Below are 23,180 nucleotides of genomic sequence, written 5' to 3' on the forward strand. Positions count from 1 at the left end.
ATTATTAGCGTTTATGCAGATTGTTTAGTGTTCCTGACCTCTGGGTACTAAATGCCAAAAGCTTCAGCCAATCATTGTGACAATTTAAAATGTCCCCATACAGTCCCATGCCCCATTTTTCCCTCTCTGTCCTTTCTACTTCTGCCCCGACAACACTTCTTCACCCTTTAACCATAAGCTCTAGTCTCACATTTCACAATACTGGAAACAGGTATTTCTAAAACACAGATACAATCATCAGCACGATACAGAAAGCTCTGGGATTTGGCACCTGCTTACTCACCAGTTCCATTTATTGATACTATTCCACGCTCACTCTATACTCTAGTGAAATCATCCATTCACGTATGTCTTCTTATTTACCCTCTTTCTGTCTCTTGTAACCTACTCACAGTCATTTATGTCCCATTTCAAATGCCTCTCCTTCCCACCTCCGCCCAGGAGGTGCTAGTGACTTCTGCCTCTGTGGCCTATACCCTGTACTACATCTAACTCTGAGTGGTGAAGTTACTGGTTTATGTGTCTCTTTCCTCTATTAGGTTATGAGCTCCTTAAGGGTAAGGACTAGTACTGTGAATGTCTTCAATATCTGGTAAATAGAACACGCTCTACGAAGGTTTTATTAATAAAATAGGCAGGAAATCATAGAATTAAAATTATTTCTTATCTAGTGTCTAATATTGCATAAAACTTAAAAATTAAAAACAAGAAAAATGCAAAATAACACACCTGTTCCATTGATGTTTCATGAAGTTCATTAAGATTCAAGGTGTAAATCCCTTCTTCCGCACCAAATATCAAGTACTGATCTGAAATGACAAAAATAATTCAATGATTTTGATATATATAAAACTTTTAAAAAGAATTTATATAATCTAAAATTAAGTAAATATGTAAACATAAAATTACTATGATTTATAAGCACTACATACTTTTTATTTTAATGCAAGTTAAGTGTTTAAACACTAACTTAATGAACTGAGTTGTAAGCAAACATTACCCTCAAAACAGTGAAGACAACTTTTATGTAAAAAATGTTGTGGAGACTGTCATGCTAAGACTCCTCACTCGTCAGAGGGTGCTGAGGACTGGCAGAGAACCTCAGCTCCCTCTCTAACATTCCTTTAAGAGAGGACCATGTGCAACTGCCATACAGAATGTAAATCAAGAACAGCTGACACAGACTCAAAAATTCTGCACATGGGCTATTATTATAAGCACTAACGTCAAAAACAAAACAAAAGCAAAACAAAGAAATAAAGAAAACCTGACTAGTGCCTATTAAAAAAAGTTAACTAAAACTTGGATCCATACTACAGTACCCAGTATCTTCTAGAACAGGGGTCCCTGACCCCCAGCCTGCGGCTGGTACTGGTCCATGGCCTGTCAGGAACCGGGTGGCACAGCAGGAGGTGAGCGGAGGCCAGAGAGCAAAGATTCCCTTGCATCACGCATTACTACCCGAGCTCTGCCTCTGTGCCAAAAAGGTTGGGGACCGCTGCTCTGAAAGATACTAGAAGTTTGGTCATGGTCTGTTTGATCTGTTTTTACAATATAAAACAAGAGGTCAAGAACTCCAGACTAAACTGAAGTACGCTGAGAACTCAGAATGCCACAAGCATCTGTCCAGCGTTCAGGGTTAGTACTGGTAGATGATTAAAGGCACAGGCTTGTGGTCAGACAACTGAACTGGCGTCACACTGCAGCTCTACCGCCGAACGGCTGTGACCCTCTCTGAGTGTCATTCTCCCTACCTATGAAATGAGAGTACCTATACTTGGGTTTTTTCAAGTTTAGAAAGAATAAGTATGTGTTTTTCTATGTTGTTGGTCAGGTATATACAGTTGTTAGTGCCTAATTACAACTATTCTTTTATGACCCCTTCTAAGGTGAGAGATCCTCTAAAGTGGTCACCAGATCCTGAATTCTTAATAGTTAAAGCAATAGTTCAGCACTGGCTGTGTCTGAAACACAGATATTGAATGATTGTGCTGCAGAAAAGCAAAAGCTTTCCTGGTAGAAATTAGGGCGGCAGAGAGCATATGGTTTCACTATACTGACACGGTAACTACACAGTGAAATTTTAATGTCATGTGCCACCTCAAACATTGTTATTAACATAGAGAAACATTTACTTAAAACATTTTTAAAAATTGTAACAAAACTTTTTTCAGGAAGATTCAGAATATGAATAAAATCAAATCCTTCATGGTCTCAGTTTTAAAAACAACTACAAAGACAACAGACAAAAACATGTAACACTACCTCTGGTGTCTGGGTTTATCCATGATGTTGCACAGTGAATTTTCAAGGGACACCCATTAAAAACCTTTGAGAAGCATGCCCCCATCTGGAAAAATGAAAAATAATCAAATTAATACACTAAGTCATAGTCATTTGCCTAAGGATTCCAGGAACAACAGGACTATTAACTGATAAAAGATTTCACTGAAGAGTTATTTCATTTTTCCTATCTTCTCAAATAAACAAGACGGTAATAGCACCCAATTCTGCACAATAATTTTTTTTACATAAGTATTATTTACACGTCTAACATCAAGAGCAATATAATTTTCCCTGGTAAGAAGGAACTCATAACAATCTCTACAAAGATGAAAAATTTCCTTATTTGGTTCTGTGAGCCTAAAATCATTGAATTTAATATTACATGGTAAAAGAGGTATGATTGATTTAAAATTCATATGTGTACTTCAATCTCACAACATAAAAACCCACTTTAAAAAAAAATTGAGCAATCTGATTACTTTCCTTGGAAGGATTAAATAAAAAAGCCCATTTACAAATCTTTCAGATAATACCTTATAATGAACTACAATACAGTCAGTATCACTCATTTGAACTTTTTCTGATCTTCAAAGAATAAAATGTTAATTTTGTAATTATTGTTCAGATTAAATATATACAACTTACTCATTTAATCGCTTACTATCAAGAACTTAAGAGGAAAAAGAATATAAAAATATTTGATTAGAAGAATAGCACTGTGCATCATTTTACAGCAGGAATGTTTTCTTCACAAAAGTGGAGATACTGGGGGGCAAAAATAGGTTTACAGTTGTTCATAGGGAAAATAATGCAACAATTGATAAATAATAATACAAAAATAAACTATGTTTCAAATACTCACAACTGTAAACCTACTTTTGCCCCAACCTGTACTCTGAGAAAACACATCACTAGTTGACTATAATGAATTAAAAATATTAACATAAATTAAATAAATCTGAAGATTTCCTTTTTACTCACAGAAACCCACTAACCAGTATTTTAAAGACTTTTAATGTAAGGGCAGAAATGGTATCACTTTACTAACCCTAACAATTAAGTTACCCTTTAAGATAGCTACCACAAGGCCTATGTTAAGGTCCTGCCAAACCCCCTAAAAAAACCAATGACAAAATGAGGTACAAACAAACCAGTCTCAGCCTTAAGCCAATTTGTATAGTTGGTCTCATCTGGTGTTCCATGGTTATCAGCACGCTCTGTAAAGTGCATACCTGATGTAACAGTTTTACCTTGTAGCCAAGTAAGAAATTTCATCCTTACTTGGTATGTGTGTATATCTTATGTGTATCTCCATATATCTATGTATGTCTGCTAGACTTGGCAGCTCTTTATACGCAAAACTTCTGTTATAAGATAAAACATAGTTATTTAGATCTTGATACTAATTAAAGAGTTAAAAGGTAAAATGGCTAAAAGTATAGTTAAAAACTGGAAAAACTATGGCATTTTCTAAACTAGTGTTACGAAGGTTTTGGATTACAGATTTGTAGCAGTGGAAATGTAGTTCTGCCTGTACTAACCTAAAACTACACTGAGTTAATATCATTTTAATCCTAGGACAGACCATATCTAATAAAAAAAATCCACAACAGAATATACCATGGGCATCTAAGTTCTTTCTAGTTGTAGGTCTGATTAGAGTTGGGTGAAGATTTGTGATATTGGTGCCTAAGGCCGTGGGGTCTCAGTTTTACTCAAGGGGCAAAATGAAGAGTTTGAGCCAGATGCCCCCTTCAATATTCCTTCTGGTTCTAAAATTTTATGTTTTTGATAACTGAAAACATGTTAGCCATGTGCCTTTTTCACACTTCTTCAACAGTATCTGCACTGAAGATATTAATACATTTTGGAATAAAGCTTTAAAATGTATAATTTTATCATAATTTTGTTTTGAGGAACTACTTTTCATGTGTAATCAATATTTAAATTATCAGGGAAACAGATTTTTTCAATAATCAGGGATGTTCCTTCAAATAGGCAAGCAATCTAATCAAAGGCACACATACAAGCAATTATTTGCCATTGTATTTAGATGGAAAACTTAACATACTTGGTATTTATACTTACATGCACTTTAGGTGTTGGGGGTAGACCATTACTAATAGGCTTCTAGAAAAAGAACACATGCATGATTACATCTCTTTTATTGCTGTTTGGTGTAACTACTGTATTTTAAACACACGTATTAGAATAACATGTGTTCATAACATACATGAATACATTCTTTTTGTAAAACAAAATACTGTAGATAGGCTGAAGTTCCTTATAAATCTTCCACAGTCCACTTATTCCTAGTTCCTGCACCTCAAAAACCAGCTGAGTGTGTACCTTTCCAAACCTTTCTCAGGCAATTATACACACTCACGTTATTTGTGTATCCAGACTTTTTGGATATATTTATATAAATGTCCCCACAGAAAATACTGTTTTTGTGTGTGTTTAAGAACATAATGGTCAAGCTCTATTGTGCAACTTATTCTTTGACTTAATATTGGGTCTTAGCATTTTGTATCAGTACAAATAGATGTGGTTCATTTATTTTTTAAAGATTTTATTTATGTTTAGACAGAGGAGAGGGAGGGAGAAAGAGAGGAAACATCAAGTGTGGTTGCCTCTCGCATGCCCCTAACTGGGGACCTGGCCCAAAACCCAGGCATGTGCCCTGACTGGGAATCGAACCTGTGACCCTTTGGTTTGCAGGCTGGCACTCAATCCACTGAGCCGCACCAGCCAAGGCCATTTGTTTTAACTGCAGTATAGTAAGACTGTAATTTAGCTATTCCCTAATTGTTACTGAACATTTAGGTTACTTTCAATTATTTAGTGTAACAACAATGTGGAAATGATCACCCTTGCATATACCTTACTATGCAATATGTGAACTTATTTTCAGGGTATGCTGTGAAAAGGGAAACTACTGGAACGTGGAATCTGTATCTTTTACATTTTATTGACTGCCAAAGTGTCTTTCAGAGTTCCCATACCACATCACACTCAGCAACGCATGAGAGTTCTGGTTTCTTATAGTCTCACAGACACTGAAATGTTATCAAACTGATCAGTAAAAAATGTTTTCTCAGGTGTTCCTCATTAATTTGCATGCCTCTGGCTGCTAGAAAGGTTGAGACTCTTTTTAAAAAATATGTTTACTTGCTCTCTATACTTCCTCTTACATAAATTGTTTTTCATTTTTTTTTAACTAAGTTATATCTTTTTAAATCTATTTGCTGGAATTCTTTATATAATCTAGATTTAAATTTTTTTTTAAATCTCATATATGTATTACAAATGTATTCTCCTAGTCTGTAGATTCTCTTAACCTTGTTTAAAATGTGTTTTATCAATCAAAGTTAAATTTGATTTACTCAAATATATGAGTAATTAGTCAGCATATGCGGATAAGTATAAGAGCAAAAATAGCACATAGGCTCATCTACAATATTTTCAAGGGTACTAGATATTCTTCCAAGGAGCTACATTCTTGGAGTACATAATTTGTCCCCCAAAGAAGGAATCTCTTTGGGAGAGGTTATACTTTAATATGCATTTTATAAAAGTCTAGATATCTTTTGAGGTTAATCTTAATAAGAGCTTTTTAAGGAATAATGTTACAATTTTTTCTCCACCCAATGGAAATCAGAATTCTTTAAGTAACAAAAATGAATTAAAAAGTTATGTTAATTCATTTCATATGCATGATACAAATATTCTGTGTAGTACCATTTATGTATCAGACACTTCTGAAATTGACTATATAAAATTTTACTTTGTAGATATGTTTATGAGATGTACAGACTATTTTTGCCACCAATTTCTGATAATTTTTTCCCATTTGGCAAATACTTTATGCACTTATTTCTATATTTATGTTCTTAAATTATCTTCTACCATTAATTATAATGAAACATCATTTTTAATTAGGGAGCTCTGAATACTATAACTGTTAGATTTAAGTACTAACAGAATTGGCGGTAAATAATTTCAAGAAGCTGCACAAACAGTAATCATGCTTCAGTATATCATGGATACTGTTCATCCTATGATAGTCATGGAATATTTATTTCAGAATTATTAAGACTGTTAGTTTAACTAGTAGTTCCTTATACTAATGAAATAAGGTAATCGAAAAAGTGAATTAAAAATGCATATATAATAAAACGTACACATCTCTCAAAAGTTACTATACTGCTGCGGAGTCATTAAGCTGCATTTTTATACTACAACATTAACAGGGCTGCTAAGACTTAAACTGATGAAAACAGAAAGTCACTGCTGAAAGTCAATCTTTTATGAAAAAGATTTCATAAAACCCATTTCTGAAGGACAATTTACATCTTTGTTAAAAATGTCATAAATTTCACAAATTACAATGGACAACCCCGGTCAAATGCCTTAACTGAATTATAAAATACAGTATGTCACATTCTATAATCAAATGTTAAAAAGTAGTTGAACAGATATAGTACAAAGCCTCTAATAATGCTTACTGTGCAAAGCCATAGCCATATGCACATAAATATATTAAAGGTACTATGTAAATTTCTATAAATCTAACGACAAATATTAGTGTACACAAAAACTTCAAAAATATTATCTTATTTCATGGTCTCACTGGCATCTGCTCTATTGGGGATTTTAAGGATTTTTTATTGTTTTAAGTTCTATGATTATAGACAAATGTCTTCTGATGATCAAGAGTAAATTCTTTTTTTAAATTGAAGAGTAAATTATTTACAAATGTTAAATATTTTAAACTGCCTGATAAATATTATTTGTTTTAATAGTTATGCCATATGTCTTATCTGAAATTTATAATAGAAATAGCTGCTATGGCTAATTTCATTTTTCTTAAAGTGGTATCTACTAGGAAATAATCTTAATTTTTCTTCCTCCTTAGCTATTCTGAGCAAGAGTAGGAATACTGCAAATTTCATAATCTACAGTTAGAAATTTACCCTAGGGTAGAAGCTATAGTTTTCCTTATCTGGCCATGTCCTTGTTTCCTAAACTTCCCGAGAGGAACTTTTACGAACCAATTCTCATCAATGAGAATAATAATAAACACAAGAAGAGTGAGTGTTTACTTGTATGCAGGTCACAAATTGGTTAAATAATTTGAACAGAAAGCCATCGTTCAAGTTTACCATAGCAAAATTATTTTTAAAAGATTTAAATAATCCATATAATTAAAATAAATGCACTAAAATACCAATATAACTAATCATAAAATATACAATTGCTATAGTTCACTAATTATCATTGCCAAACCAACCTAATGGTGAAAAAGAAAACAAATACAAGTAGACTTTATGAACAGAAATACCTACTGGTACATCTTTCTTCTCTTTCCTCGAAGGGTTTGTGCCTCTATGTTCATTCTGTTGTTGACACAATGATCCATCTCGTTCACCATTTAACTGGAAGGAACCCACTCCATTTCCTTCAATAAGATATGTTTAAATGTATTAAACAAGGATTGATTTTCACTCAGGAAATTATCATGTAGGAAAGAAAAATATCTCCACAACAGTTTCAGCTTTCATTTGGGATCACCCAATCAGAGTATTTAGTATTGAAGTACTAAATATATATAATTTTTCATACAGGTAAATTTAAATTCAGTTTATATCTAAGTATATATATTTGTGTTAAAAAGACAAAAAAGAAACAATGAATATATATTTCAGCAAAGGAGCAATTTAGAGTATGTTATCAAAGGAATTTCCACTGCTTTTTAAAAAGTTGCTTCTTCTGCATAATATGCAAGAAATTTTACAGTATTAAAAACAGCATCCTGTATTATACTTTGGAGGCAAATACCCAGCAAATACTGACAATTATTTTTTTAAATAATTAAATGAAATAAAATAAAGGAGTCAGCCAAAGCATCCTCTTGCTTTTCTAAAACAGAAGTAGCTTAGAACCAAAACCCCTTTTCCTTTTTTGTTCAGAGTTTAACTTCTCTTGTTGCCAAACTACAGATAAATGATGAATTGGGCATAAACAATTCCCCAAAAGAGGGAAGGCTAGATATGAAAGGAGAAACAAGGGGCCAAATATCCCAAACTAGGCCATAGGCAATCCTGTCATAAAAACACTTCAAACCACCAGGCAAAACGCAGAAAACACCTTTGTAGCCCTTGCCTTTCTTTTTCCCTCCTCAAAGGAATTTCAAATAATCTACAGATTCCCTCCATTTTCTTCACAGTTATCAAAACCTACTTCACTTATTTCGGCTCCATTACCTAAAGGAACAGGCTTTTGTGGAGGTAATCTGGGAGGTGGTGGTCTAGGTGGGACTTGGGATGGTTTTGCTGGGCTCTCTGACGTGGGACATCTCTTGATTGTTCCTTGATTATCATCCTCAGTAGGATGAGTTTCCTGGGGTATGAATATGGACTTAGGCTGAAATAATACAGAAAAGGAGACCAATTATTAAACACGAAATTATCCATGTTTCATTAAACATAAAAATACTAAGTACTTTTCCTTAAGTAAGTATTATTATATATTAGAGGCTTTCAAACTGTTTACTAGAACAGTTTAAAGGTTATCCAACTATCTGATTTAGATTATCTCAAGAAATATCTTAAAATTGCACACTAAAATGTTTTTTTCAGGGAAAAAACTGGCCTCTTTCTATTAATTCCTGACAGGCCTTCCCACCTAAGACTTGCCAAATAAAATTATTCTGGTCTTTCTTATCTCCAATTTAAATGAGTCTCTTTTTATTTTAAACATTCAGCTCCTTACAAGGCTAATTTAAACTGTCTCTTTCAGATGACTCAATGTCTTTTATGTTAATGCTTAATCTTTCAGACTGGGGGCAGGGGAAGATACCAATTAAAATTTTATCATAGAGAATACTAATATACAAGATGCCTGAGAAACTTTTTGTTCAGATAATTGTAAAACCTCCAATCAGCAGAAGGTTTGGAGAATTTATAAAAGTGTCCCTTATTAGGAAGATTACTCAACACTTAACCTCTTTGAACTTCAGATTTCTATAATTTTGCTAATATAATACTAAACAAGCAAGTACGGTATTATTTACCTGTGTGAATCATGATTTTCACAAAAGTATAAAATGAAAACATTTTATATAGTAATATATGGATGTCAAGACTAGTCAGACTCCAGTTCTCATTTATAACCCCTGATTTTAAACCTTATAGCAAACAGCTCATTTTATAAACAAAATTTGCTATGCGTAAGCTTATAGAATGAATTTATATTACCACTACCTATATTGGCTCCTTTTATCCTAAAAAAATCATCTGTTGAAATTATTTTATTATTTTATGCTTCTTTTTGCTTGGCAAAAGGATTTTATTGATAAAAAAATTGAAAATTACTCACCTATTATAAATTTAAAAGTACCTTCTGAACATCAAATATCTGATATGACAAATCACTATTCTTTACTCATTCTCAGGACATCAGTTACTAGTGGATTATGGATTTTGAGAAATATAAGTCCTAAGTGAAATATTACTAACCCATTAATCTTATTATTTAGAATATAGAATATAAATTCTTATAATTTAGAATAAACAATAAATGGCAAGTTGGGCAATTAAAACAAAGAATAATCATCACAATTATCTACTTATATCATTATTTGTAACTTCATATTGATGTTTCATTGTCCATTTCAAGTGAAAATAAGCTACAGAATAACTATTAATACACTATTAAACAATCACACACACAAATTCAACAAAAACAAACCTGCCTACCTTTGGTGGTAAAGGAGGTGGAACTTTTGCTTTCATGGTTGAACTATAAAAATATAAAACTTTAGAATTAGAACTCTTGGTTTTACAAAAAAATCATTAGTAAAATATAATTAATTTTTCAAAGTTATGGAAGAAAAATTTGAGTAAACGAGTTTCTTTTTTCTAAGACTATCGGTGTTTTCTAAAGTATTTTGTAAATATTCAACTTATGCTTAAATGAAGTATTATTTAGAAATAACTAAGTAGATATATTGAGTATATATATTCTTTCTTGGTTTCGAATACTATATAGTAATACTACAATTACAGTTTGTATCAACTGAAAGGTAATTAATATAAAATCATAAGTAACAGTTTAGGAAAAAACAGCAAAATGACATATTTTTATACTGTCAGATATGAAATATCTCTGATGAACCTCATCAACAGCTATATAATGCTCGATGAAATTATAGAATTGATTTGATTGAGACTAAGATTCATTACAATTCAGGATTACAGTTTTAAGCAAGTTCACAAAACTTAAAAGATGATGTAGTGTAAGTTCTCTGATGAGGAAACTGAGGCCCAGAGAGATTATGTGACCTGAACCAAGGTCACAGATTAGTGAGGGAGAAAGGAAAACCTATGCTTCCACAGACTCAGGTGCTCCTGTAGCTCTACCATGAAACTGTATCTTTCTTAGAAAAGGAAGAAAAATGTCAAAGAACTATCAATGCTTACATAACTAAAAATATTCTCCCTTTAAAAAATATTACATTTAATCCAAAGTCTTTGTTTATTTTGAAAAACATCAAATTAAATTTAATCAACCGTAGAATAAGCCTCTTTGTAGTTGTAGTAGTAATTATGGCAACTACCATTTATTTACTAATTTATGATACTAAGCTGCAAGATACATTTACTATAGTTGTTAGTTTTTTCCAAAGATCTTTGTTATCATCTAATGCTATGGACTGAAATGTATACCCCAACTTCGTATGTTCAAGCCCTAAATCCACAATGTGACTGTGTTTGCACATAGGGCTTCTAGGAGGTAATTAGGTTAAGTGATGTCACAGGGTGTGGTCCTGATCCAACAAACGGTGGCCTTTATAAGAACGGGAAGAGATCTCTCTCTCTCTGCACACATCAGAAAGGGCTGTGATGACCCAGCAAGAAGGCAGCTGTCTACAGCCGGGAACAGGGCCCTCACCAGGAACTTAATCAGTGGGCACCTGGTCTTGAACATCTACTCTCCAGAACTGTGACAAATTTCTGTGCAAGCCATTCAGTCTATACAGTATATTGTTATGGCAGCTTGAGCTAAGAGAGATTTTGGTGCCAAAAAGAGGGGTGCTTCTGTTAACATCTACCTAAAAATGTGGAGGCAGTTTTGAAACAAGGAAATGGTGCATGCTAGAAATACCGGTGTTAAGAGTGATTCTGGTTAGAGTTCACAAAGAAAAGAGTTGGTGAGAAAGTTTCCATCTTCTTAGAGAATAAATAACTGATCATCAATAGAATGTTGGTAGAAGTATGGGCATTAAAGGCCATTCCAATTAGGTCTTCAATGGAAACAAACATGTTACTGGAACGTGGAGGAAAGGTGAACCTTATTATAAAGAGTCAGAGAACTTGGTTGAATTGTGTTTTAGTGTTTTGTATAAAAGTAAAACTTGCAAGTAATGAAACTGGATATATAGCTGAGATTTATTTCTAAGCAAAGTGCTGAAGGAGCAACTTGGTTCTTTCTGACTGCTTATAATAAAATGAGATGAAAGAGATGAAGTGAAAAAGAAATTGCTAAGAAAAAAGAAACCAGAACATGAAATTTGAAAAATTCTCAGCCTGTCCATATTCAGAAATGGATGGCATGAGAAAGCATGTTTTGAAGAGAGCACCAAGGGTGTGGCTGGACTGTCACTCAATAGGGAATTTCTGAGATTATACCAGCACCAAAACTGGCAGTCTGAACTGAAGGGAATGGAGATGAGACAAAAATGAAGGAAGGCTGCTGGACTCCTTGGATTTCACAGGACAGGATGACAGAGGTATCAGAATATGCACTGTTCTTTAAAAAGAGGGAGAAATCATTAGGTCTAATTCAAATTGACTTATTATATTTAGATAAGTCTTTGACCTTAGAGTCGATGCTGGAAAGAGTTAATTAAGGTTTTTAGGGTCACTGGGATGGAATGACTCTATCTGTATTTTGCATGTGTTAAGGACCTTAATTTTGGGGATAAGGGGCAATGCTATGGACTGAATTGTGTCCCCTCAAAAGTGTATGTTGAGGTCCTAATTCTGATGTGACTGTATTTGGAGATAGTGCTTTTGGGAGATGAGGAAGGTTAACTGAGATCTTAAAGAGTAAAGTGCTAATTGAATAGGATTAGTGGCTTTATAGGAAGAGGGAGAGAGCCCCTGCTGGTGTGGCTCAGTGGATTGAGTGCTGGCCTGTGAACCAAACTGTCCAGTTCGATTCCCACTCAGGGCATATGCCTGGGTTGTGGGCCAGGTCCCTAGTAGGGGGTGTGTAAGAGGCAACCACACATTGATGTTTCCCTCTCTTTCTCCCTTCCTTCCCCTCTGTCTAAAAATAAATAAAATCTTTAAAAAAAAGGAAGAGAGACTTTTCTCTGCTTGAGAAGTCCATTTGAGGACATAGTGAGAAGGACACGTAGCGCTCACTATGCTGTGCTAGAACCCACAATATTGTGTTCCTAATGGTATTAAAATTACTGTTAATACTAAACTGTCAGGCTTGTGAAATAGGTCAAAACGATGTTGCTTTTACAAAGGCTGAAATAGAACTTACTGTTTAGATTCATCGTCATCCCCTTCATCATCATCTAAATGTGCCACATGCCCTCTAAAGACAAAGAAGGATAATTTCATTGTTACTAAGTGAACTTCACCAAAGAAGCTTAAGAAGAAATTTTAGAAAATGCAGGATGGGCTATTGCACGACAGAATTTTATTTCTACGTCTTTAAGAATTCAGAATTAGAAAAACGGTAACAACAAAACGATCTTAAAGCTACTTGACCAAGAAAGAGACAAAAAAGACTTCACTCATCTGTGACGAAGTATTTTAGGCTTCAAAAAGTATAATTACCGCTGATGTAATTCTTCTTCAACAGATTTCAGAAGACTCCTTAAAAGAAAAAAAAAAGTGAATTAAGTAAGCAATAAGTATGTATTTTCTTCACTTTAACTGTGACCATTAATTTTTAAATTACTTTTTTATTACTTACTAAAAATTTGCTATGATGATCTCTAGACCAAAAAACATCAAGTTATATTTAATGAGCTATCTGTATTTTCTGTTGCTAATGTTTTTATATGTGTATTTTAAATGAGCAAAATAAATCCTAATGTTTACTGAAAAATACCAACTCAAAACAGAGGACAACCCATCACGAAACATCACAATAGAACTGACAAAACAATAGTTGAAGGGTCATAATCAGGGGTTTCTAGGGTTCGGATTTTACCAGGGCACAGGAATATTTACCTGACACCTGGAACTACATTTTCTTTTTCTTAAAATAAGGAAGGTGACACACTTTTAAAAAACATCATGCTCTCAGGCAATCCTACAAAATGAAACTCAGCATGTTGGACCTCTGCAAAAGCATGCATGCATGTGAGGTGAACACATGAATGTAGCAGCAGTTTGCTTCCACAGACACTCACCCACCCGAAGCACCTGTTCTCCAGCGGTGTGCTGGCAGACACACTTTCACTTTTGGGAGACTAAGCCTGTATCAGACCAGGCGCAAGGATTTCGCCGTTCGGAGCGATTTATAAAACTCTGATGTTCAGGAATGTCAGAGAGAACTCACGGCATTCCCGAAGTCCCTTACTTCTTGTAACTGCAAGTTCATGCAGCACTCTTCCTATATTAAATACTCCTGAAGCATACAAACTCAACAGCCTTCTTAAAACAAGTGAGGCAGAGAGAAATACGTCGCCGAGGTGGAAGTTTTCAGCAGCAAATGTATTTTCCTCAAAAGGTGTAAGGTAGTACCTTGTATACTTTTTACCCTCTTATATATACTAGAAAAAAAACTGCCCTTAGAATTATCAGAACATAAAACCAAGGAAAGGGAAAGGTATGGTAAGCTCATATAAACAATTAGTTGAATAGATGTTAGCCATCAAAATTTCATTAGGCCAGCTTAATTAAAAATGACAAAGTTCTAAATCTGGATCCCATTTTACTGAGGTAACTTCAGTCCAACGTTTTACCTAATTCACAAAGCTCTCTGAGGCCTACCTGTAAGAAGGCAGGAGCTTCTCCGCCTGAAGGCAGGTTAGCAGAATGATGACAGGCTGTGAAGCAAAGACAGCCTGACCTGAATCCTGCCTCTGCCACTGTACGCCATGTGGCCTTTGATGAGTTACTTTGATTTCCCTGTGCTTTAGTTTCCATAACAGTAAAATGGGAATTAGAGTAGTACCTAATGTCAAAGTGTTTATTTATCTGAAGAGACACTGAATTAATATAAGTAAAATGCTTAGAATAGTAATTTAGAAATAGTAAGTACTCAATTAGTCTTTCCTTTATTATTATTGACTAGATCACATTTCTTTAAACCAGCGATTCTCAAAATGTGGTCTGGCGATCCAGGGGGGTCACAACCTCCTATAGGAGATCTGCAAGGTCAAAACTATTTTTGTAATATTAAATTATTTACCTTTTCACTCCTATTCTTTCACTGAGAAGGAAACTCTAGAGTTTTCCAGACTGTAAGAAGCATGATATCACAACAGATTAGTAGCAGACATGAGAAACCAGCTGTCTTCTACTAAGCCAGAAATTAAAGATTTGCATAAAAAATAAAACCAAACAAAGTACTTTTCTTACTGATATCTTATTTCAGAAAAATTAGCTATTCTTCATAAAAAATATTTTGGGGCCTCAAAAGTTTGTTGTATTACACTGTCCTATATAAAGCCTCATTTTGCAATTATTTGCTGCATCTAAGTCTCATGAGAGGAATCAAGTGGTATTAGAAGGAAGGTACCCTAAAGAGGTGATTTGAGCCCTGGCTGGTTATTGCTCAGTGGATTGAGCATGGGCCTGTGAACCAAAGGGCTGACGGTTCAATTCCCAGTCAGGGCACATGCCTAGGTTGCAGGCCATGTTCCCTGTAGAGGGCGTGCGAGAGGCAACCACACATTGATGTTTCTCTCCTTCTCTTTGTCCTTCCCGTCCCCTCTCTCTAAAAATGAAGAAAATCTTTAAAATAAAAAAGAGAGAGAGGTGATTTGAGTTGGTTCTAAACAGTGAAAAACATGTAAAAATACAAAGATGTTATTGATAACACGTAATGAATATATTACTATTTTAACTGAATATCTTGAATATTTGTTTAAATTTCTAATAGTGTAAATATTGATAGTTATAACCTACATAAACAAAAACTCATTAAAGTCCTTGATAGTTTTTTAAGACTGTAAAGAGATCCTGAGACTAAAAGTTTAGGAAGTGCTGTTTTAAACTATTTTACTAAATTAAACATAGTATCTTGTAATTAGAGAGTGGGCTTTCATAACAGTATAGAATATGCGGGGGGAAAAAACATTTTCTTGAGCATATGACAATATTTTTTGAAGCATTTCTTTTTCCAGTAGGGAATATTAAAGTTTGAAAATAATTGAGAGAATTTAAATGTACTTCATTTTCAGTTACCACGTTATGTGAACTTATATGGCATTTCACTTTTTAAAAGAGAATCTTCCTGGGAGTACTAGGTTCTCTAAGAATAACAGAGAAAGGCTGAATCATGAAAAAGCATCTAGTCTATGGCTAGGGACCTATATGTATTTTTTATTCATTTACTTGTAAATCTCCTACTATGTGTTAAGACTTCTTGTTAATAAAGAAAAGAATTCATTAAGTATTAATGCAAAGTACAATATATGATTTGCTTTTCAGACTCTACGAAAGAGAAAACAAAACATGGCTAAATTTGCTCAAATGTCCAGTACAGTAAAGGCTGTGTCTTGAGAGCACTGGAAAGAAAAAAAAATGTGATGCTGATTCAATCACCAAGATTGGGTGCTATGCAATAAACAGTGTCACCATTCACCAGTCCACGTGGATTCTTCTGTTAATTTTTAGAAAGTAATGAACAAAACAAAAATGATGCCTTCAGATACTGAATTAATTCACCTAAAATGATTGAATAAGATTAAAAATGGGACAACATGCAAACACAGATTTAACTGATGAAGTGAAGAAACTGTTGTGAAGAGGTGAAGTAAAAAATAAAAGAACGGACAAAATATTTAGCATTTTTGAATTAACTAAGGAATTCCTGCTGATGGTTACTAAAGTCTTTCGAAATTGCCTAACTGCCTCAAAATAATCTATAAAGTACTGCCCTGATTATATTTGAAAACAAAATAAAAACACTTGTGTTTGTCCAGAGTTTTATTCACTTATATTTACTTGATCTTATAATCAACAATTATTTATTGAGTAAACACAACAAATAAGGGCAACTAGTAAGTACTTACTACCCCTAAATATGCTAAATGCTTTACAATGATTATTCCATTTCACCCCGAAGAAGGTACTATTATAACCCCCATTTTACTAGAGAAATTGAAACAAATTTCTTGAAGTCTCCTAGTTTACGGAAAGAGATAGTGCTGGTTTTGCTACTACTACACTCAACTGTGCTAGAAATTCATAATATAATTCAATTTACTCTTTTCAGTATTGTTTAAGTCCTTACAAGAGGACCTTTAGGATTTTTTGCTCTACATTAAAAAATCAGAAATAATTTAGAGCTTCCTTTAAAAATACTGTTTTGTTGGTTTTGTATGGTCAAAAAAGTTGACCCCCCAATGAAAACAGAACTCAAAAGAAAAAAGAAAACCCCAGTAAGTCAAAACAGATATGAATTTATTAAACAAAACAGACCCCCCAAAAAACTATGTTATATAGTTCTACTTGGTCTGGAATAGGTAGAAACCCATAAATGGAAATCTGTCTGCCTGATCACCTATGGAGAAAGCAGGAAACCCTGTGAGCTATAAAACACTGCCTAGTCACAAGAATAAAGCAGACGTATCAGTACAGTAAGAGAAGTGCTACATCCACGCTCATGTCACATGCATGTATACACCTGTACATTGAACAAAGGTCAAACTTTTGGCCAACCTACCTTGCCAGGGATTCGTTATATAGAATACAGTTCCTTAAGCAGGGATCCAATTAATCAAAAAATGAAGGTCGGGCAAATTATTAACATTTTACCTAGCCAAAGTAACCATATACTATGAAAATGTCTAACAGAATCAGAAAATGGGAACTAAGGAATCTGGTAAAGCATTTAGAGATAAGCCTTTTTTTTTTTTCTTTTGTATTTTTGCAAGTATGTCATTTAAAACGAACCAAAATGAGGTAAATATTTTTCCAACTTATCCAGTCTCTTAAAATATACTGAAATTTACTAACAAGAACCCTTAAAACTAGTGGCCTCAAATATAGACAAAATAACATAAATATTATTATTATTTTTGGCTAATCCAGTATGAGACAAACTTTCCTTTGTTGTCCATCAACAAATTAGGAAAAGCTATAAATAGCAATCAGTTATTATTTAGATAGAATTTCATTTTTCTACCAGGAAAAATTTGCACTTCTTTTCCATTTTAGGAAATATAAATAACATTACTATTACTACTACTATTAATAAGAACATCCCATGGTACTTAATTGAAGTTCAGTTTAAATCAGAACTAATGCATTTCTTTTAGATTGTCATTCAAAGCCTTCTCTCTGTGTTGAAAAAGATTTATATTTAAATGATTTAATAAAAAGAGAGACATGATTTTATAGTATAATCTTAAATCTGAGCTACTTGTGTTCAGTCAATATTCGTCAACTGAGTAATTTAAATATGGGCATGTATGTATGTCTCAACGCTCTAATGTAATTAATATTGTATTTAAAATTTTTAATTTGTTCTGATTACTAAAACATCTACCTTGCTGGGAGATTTTTTGCAACTTAAATAATATTTCCTTATAAATTACCTTTTTGGCTGAGAAAATCAAACCATTTTATTGAGGGCATTTTGGGGAGGGTTGAAGGGCTGGGAGGACAGTAAGAGAATCCATGGGAAACGGCAGAGCGCTGTCCCCTTGTGTTGCTAACTTACAGACCCGTGAACAGCTGAAACAGTTGTAAGTTGACCTTGTAAGCTGCCTTTTCCACCACTGCCCTGTACCACCTAGACAGTGTGTGGTCTACAGTATGGCTTAAATAAACGTTGGATTTATTTCCTGCATAAACTGATACCTTTTAAGACTTCAGACATATTTTAACTTCTGTTCACTTTTTAAAAGACTCTTACCAGCTAAAAAATTAAGGTTTCTAAACAGTGTATTTCCAGCCATTTCCAGAAGCCAACACATCTAAGAGACATACCAAAGCAAGTTTTGTAAGGTATAAACAGGTCCTTTAAAAAGAAATTGCTTTGGCTGGTGTGGCTCAGTGGATTGTGGCCATCCTGAGAACTGAAAGGTCACCAGTTCGATGCCAGTCAGGGCACATGCTTGGTTTGCAGGCCAGGTCCCTGGTCAGGGGCACACAAGAGGCAACTGATCCATGTTTCTCTCCCTCTCTTTCTCCCACCCTTCCCCTCTCTCTGAAAATAAATAAAATTTTTTAAAAAAGAAATAAATTGCTCGAACATATTTTTATCTTCAGTTGAAATATACTTAGTTTTCTCTAACAAGTAAAATATACAAAGTAGCTTGATATAAAAATTTGAGGTGATTTTTCCGACTATTACAACTATTGATTAAATGATTAGCATGGTAGCAGTAAAAAAAATTAAAAGTACATTATAAAATATATCTGCCAGACTATTTTTACTACTGTAATTATTTCAATATAATATTTTAAGGCCACTTAATTATTCCTGAATTTAAATTTAGTTTTAAAAGACCTTTACTTACTTGTTTGCACCTAGAATGTAACTACCTTGGTGTCCTTGTCCATATTCTAGTTGTAGATCCTAACAATACAAAATAAAATATTTAGTGAAATGGTATATCACAAATTACAGCACACTGATATACATTAGTTTTAAAAGAGAAACACCAGACTTCAAATAAATCTGTATTGCTATACGTTCTTAAAAAAGAAGGTATGGTGGGACTTCCCACAATAAAAGATAAGTTCAGCATTTTTCTGGGAACTCATATAAATGACATATGCAAGTTTTATTTAAGGTTATTGCTATTGTAGTTAACATTTGTAAAGTCAGTTTTTAGTAAGAAAAAAGCTCAAATAAAGTATTCTCAAGCTATAATCAAGCAAAAATGATTACAGAAGAGAACAAGCAACAAAAATCTTGGTTTGTCTTTGTATGTAAGAGCTGCAATAATTACATATACACACATTCACATATTTCTACTACTGCTTTAGGCAGGTAATAATTTTTTAAAGAAATAAAATAAAATGCTCTTTTGAAGTAAATTGTATATATGGATTTGTAAAAGATTATAAATTGTATGTCAGGAATTTTGGTATACTTTTAAAGAGTTAAGTGTAAGTAGCAAAACTTCAGTATTAGGACAGCTCTTCAACTATTTAAACACTCTCACTAAATGCTGCACATTGCAGAGAGTTAACAATTGAAATTTAAAGGGACAAGTAATATATATCTGCTTGACTCAAACACCTTCTTGAACTAAAAAGTGCTTTCCAACAACCATGGAAAATAATTTCCTTTTATTCCTCCCTTCTTAGAGCCACTGTATTTCAAGCACTATTTTAATAATAAAGGGGGAATATTTAACACTTGGAATGAATTTTATTTTCAATAGAATATAGTGTACTTAAGAGTGCTTTCTAATGTTACAAGATAGTGTCAGATGCACAATTAGGACTTAATGCAAAAGTTACCTCCTTGGAGCAAGCAGCCTTCCAAGGCAGTTGAAGAAGGTAGCTGCAGCCTTCTCCAAGTCTCCATAGCATTTAACACTTAGTTCTCCAATACTTACTCTGCATTTTAATTAATTTATTTAGAAGCCTATAAAAATAGTTGCCAGGCTGTGAGCTCCTCACACAAAGGGAAATTGTTAAATCCATCTTTTCCTCTGCACAGCCCAGGACATAGCATAATACCTAGCACACATTAACTAGGCCCTAAGTAAATGCTTGTTCAAATGCCATTTGTTAATTCTCCTATAAATAGGTAACTAACTTCAGCTTTGTTAATATGCAAGAAAATAATTCTAGATCATACTACTAAGCCTAGAAATAAGAGGATTCTAAGCAATATATTACATTTAAGTGAAAAGCTCTTTAACATTTAAGTATTACAAGACTTCTCAAAAAATATCCGATGAAAATCAAAATCCTAATCCTGGTTTAGACAAGGCTCAAATTTTGTCTTCTTCAATATTTGTGTTCTTCCATGCATAATAATAAATGTTCTTACCAGTGAAAGAAAAGATAATACATCACAAACAAAAAAGACTGGTCAACTGTCACACTGGTATCACACAAAATTCTAATAAAAAGGGACACCTGTTCTATTTAATTTATAATGATATATCTTGATAGGATAAATTCACTAATATCCTGTCACACAATTATTATGCTGAACAATTTAAGTGGTCAGGACTTTATACAGAACCTTTAAACTTTGACATTTAGTAAAGAGAGTACTATCTCAATGAATACACTCCAAATTCAAGTTGGTTTTCTTAAGCTGTAGATAACTGGGCCCTATGTCAGGCTGGCAACCTCTTTAGCCAATAATCTGTTAAACCTTTAATCAAATGACAGCTTCCAAAAGCAAACATTTATGCTAAGTGCCCATAGCTTCTGTTCCTTAAACACAGATGTGACAATTACCAGGTTGATGATAATGACTTTTAAGTGTCTAAAACAACTAACATAATATTTTAATAGAACATTTAGTACATGTTCATATTTAGAGTAACATTCACGTTGGGGAGAAACTGTAGACAGATCCCAATCGCAAGTCTGATGACTAAATGTGCCACGTGTGAAGCCCTATCAGGAGAGCTAACTTTGAAAGAGGCTTATTTATCAGTTCCTTCTCTGTAAATCAAGTTATGTTTTAACAACCATGGAACATAAACAATGTGCTGGGCATATCACCAAGTAAAAGAATTACACTAAGTCCTTCTAATGAGTATCTGATCTCATATAATTCAGCTATTACCTACCAAGCAGCTACCATTGTATGGCAAAAATTGAGACAGTATAAATCAGACAAAAAAAAAAGGAGAAAAGAAAGATGAAATCTGGGCAAAGTCAGTAGTTATTTATGTATCTTTAAGGCAGTCTATGAAAAACTGATCTAAAATACTTTGTAAAAGGACTTGGAAGCTATCCTGTAACAAAATGCTACCAAAATTACACTTGAAAACCTATCAAAATATAGGGCCTACATGATGGTAAAATGTGGCCTAAATAAGCTAAGTAAGAATACATTTGAACATGCCAGGACAGACATTAAAAAATTAGTTGCATAAATCAAGCATCAACTCATTAGTGAATAAAAATACTGAACAAGTCAAGTAGAATAAGTAACACGCGGACTGAAAACATGCAGTAGCCTAGTATAGACTCAACGTGAACACTTAAATTAACAAAAATCTAAGATGGGCAACCTAGCTCAATTAAAATATCTTTCTGAGTCACAAAGTCCTAATTTCAGTTGTTCTTTTAATGAATGGGGAAGTATTTCTAAACCTAGGATAAAGCAAAGCCTCTAAGAAAACGTGGTGCCAGAAAGAAACTGAAAAAGGAAAAGGATGTGCCATGGAACACTGGAAAAAGAAAATACACGATCAAGAGCTTATTATTATTTTTATTTTTTTTACCTCCCTCAGGAGATTACAAAGTCTATACTTGATGAGAAAACAGCAGGAAGTTAATAGAATTGATACAGTTGCCTACAAAATCACAAAAGAAAAAAATACTTTACCAATGTATTTTAACCAAGAAAAAAGAACAGAAGAGGAAATTTTTTTTCCTCATTAAAAAAAGGAGAAAATTATGGTACAAATAAAATTGTTAAGATACTTTTAAATGTGGTAGGTACTTTACAGAAGTAAAAAGGGACTGAATCCTAGATAATTCAAAAAGATTTTTTTATATCTTAGAAAGTCAGAAGAGCAAGTGTAGTTAGAACACTGACTGATCCAACAGTATCCTGACTAGTAAAAGCAGAAGACTTAAGAAGACTTGTACGGCAAGCTTGGAAATGAATACCAGCAGGTTAGGTTGGACATTCTAGAAAATGTCCTCTGGCACAATTATGAAATGAGCTCATTTTAGAAACTGTCTTAAATACTGGGTAAGAAAAGTGACCACACAATATTAATGTTATAGTAATAATTTAACAGATCAAAATAAACAAAGTTGGCATTTACTGTTTCTTTTCCAGTATAAATTGAACTTTATTTATAGACTTTATTCAATTTTAACTTAATTCAGGAATAATCTTAAAGTCCTTTTGTTATATTTACTTCTAATATGTTTTTAATTCTAACTTAAATATTTTATTCTATCACAGGTGTACTATAAGCTTCTTCAAAGTAATAATGTTACTACTCATGTTCCTCCATAGCAATTAACAAAGTTTTACACACCATTAACTTTAAATATATTTTTCATTATTGGCAAACAGGCCAAAATATACGGTAAAACTAGGCAAATTAAAAATAATTAGCATCAGCTGAACAGATGTAACCTTATAATCCTTTTGGATTATAACCTTATAATCCAAAAGCACATCATCTGTATGGCTATGGCAAAATTGTGGGCATTTAATTATCACATTGTAGTGTTTTTTGTTTTGGGTTTTAACTTGGGCATCTTTTAAAGTTTAAAGACCTTTTTTACTTACTAACAATCGCAAAATGTCAAGCTCTGTTCTTCTGGTTTCACATATGTAATTACCTGATTTTTTTTTTTAAATCACTATTATAGTATTATGAAAATTGAGTTGTTATATTCAAAATTCATTTATAAAACCATAAAATGAGTACACTTAGTACTTAAATCAACCAGAAATCACTGATGACATGAAACTTTTAGGCAGCAAGGTTTTTTATAAGGAGTGTTTTTTTTCTGGGTCCT

At 33.3% G+C, this 23,180-nt stretch overlaps 1 protein-coding gene across 3 annotated transcripts in view; it reads right to left on the reverse strand.

Moving 5' to 3' along the window:
• The window catches only part of MAP4K3 (mitogen-activated protein kinase kinase kinase kinase 3), a 76,618-nt gene that overhangs the window by 22,546 nt on the left and 30,892 nt on the right, over nucleotides 1–23,180 (reverse strand). For all 3 annotated transcript variants that reach the window (XR_011651239.1, XM_071221540.1, XM_053924475.2), the window contains 9 exons: nucleotides 19,013–19,071; nucleotides 13,146–13,184; nucleotides 12,847–12,900; nucleotides 10,047–10,089; nucleotides 8,553–8,712; nucleotides 7,635–7,747; nucleotides 4,375–4,416; nucleotides 2,266–2,350; nucleotides 730–809 (listed from right to left, as the gene is read on the reverse strand). Coding sequence is in view for 2 of the 3 variants with exons in the window: in XM_071221540.1 (XP_071077641.1) it covers nucleotides 730–809; nucleotides 2,266–2,350; nucleotides 4,375–4,416; nucleotides 7,635–7,747; nucleotides 8,553–8,712; nucleotides 10,047–10,089; nucleotides 12,847–12,900; nucleotides 13,146–13,184; nucleotides 19,013–19,071 (675 nt within the window). In the remaining variant the exon portion in view is untranslated. The remainder of the gene's footprint in view (nucleotides 1–729; nucleotides 810–2,265; nucleotides 2,351–4,374; nucleotides 4,417–7,634; nucleotides 7,748–8,552; nucleotides 8,713–10,046; nucleotides 10,090–12,846; nucleotides 12,901–13,145; nucleotides 13,185–19,012; nucleotides 19,072–23,180) is intronic.

This window comes from Desmodus rotundus, chromosome 5, assembly GCF_022682495.2.
Source record: "Desmodus rotundus isolate HL8 chromosome 5, HLdesRot8A.1, whole genome shotgun sequence".
Taxonomy (NCBI): domain Eukaryota; kingdom Metazoa; phylum Chordata; class Mammalia; order Chiroptera; family Phyllostomidae; genus Desmodus; species Desmodus rotundus.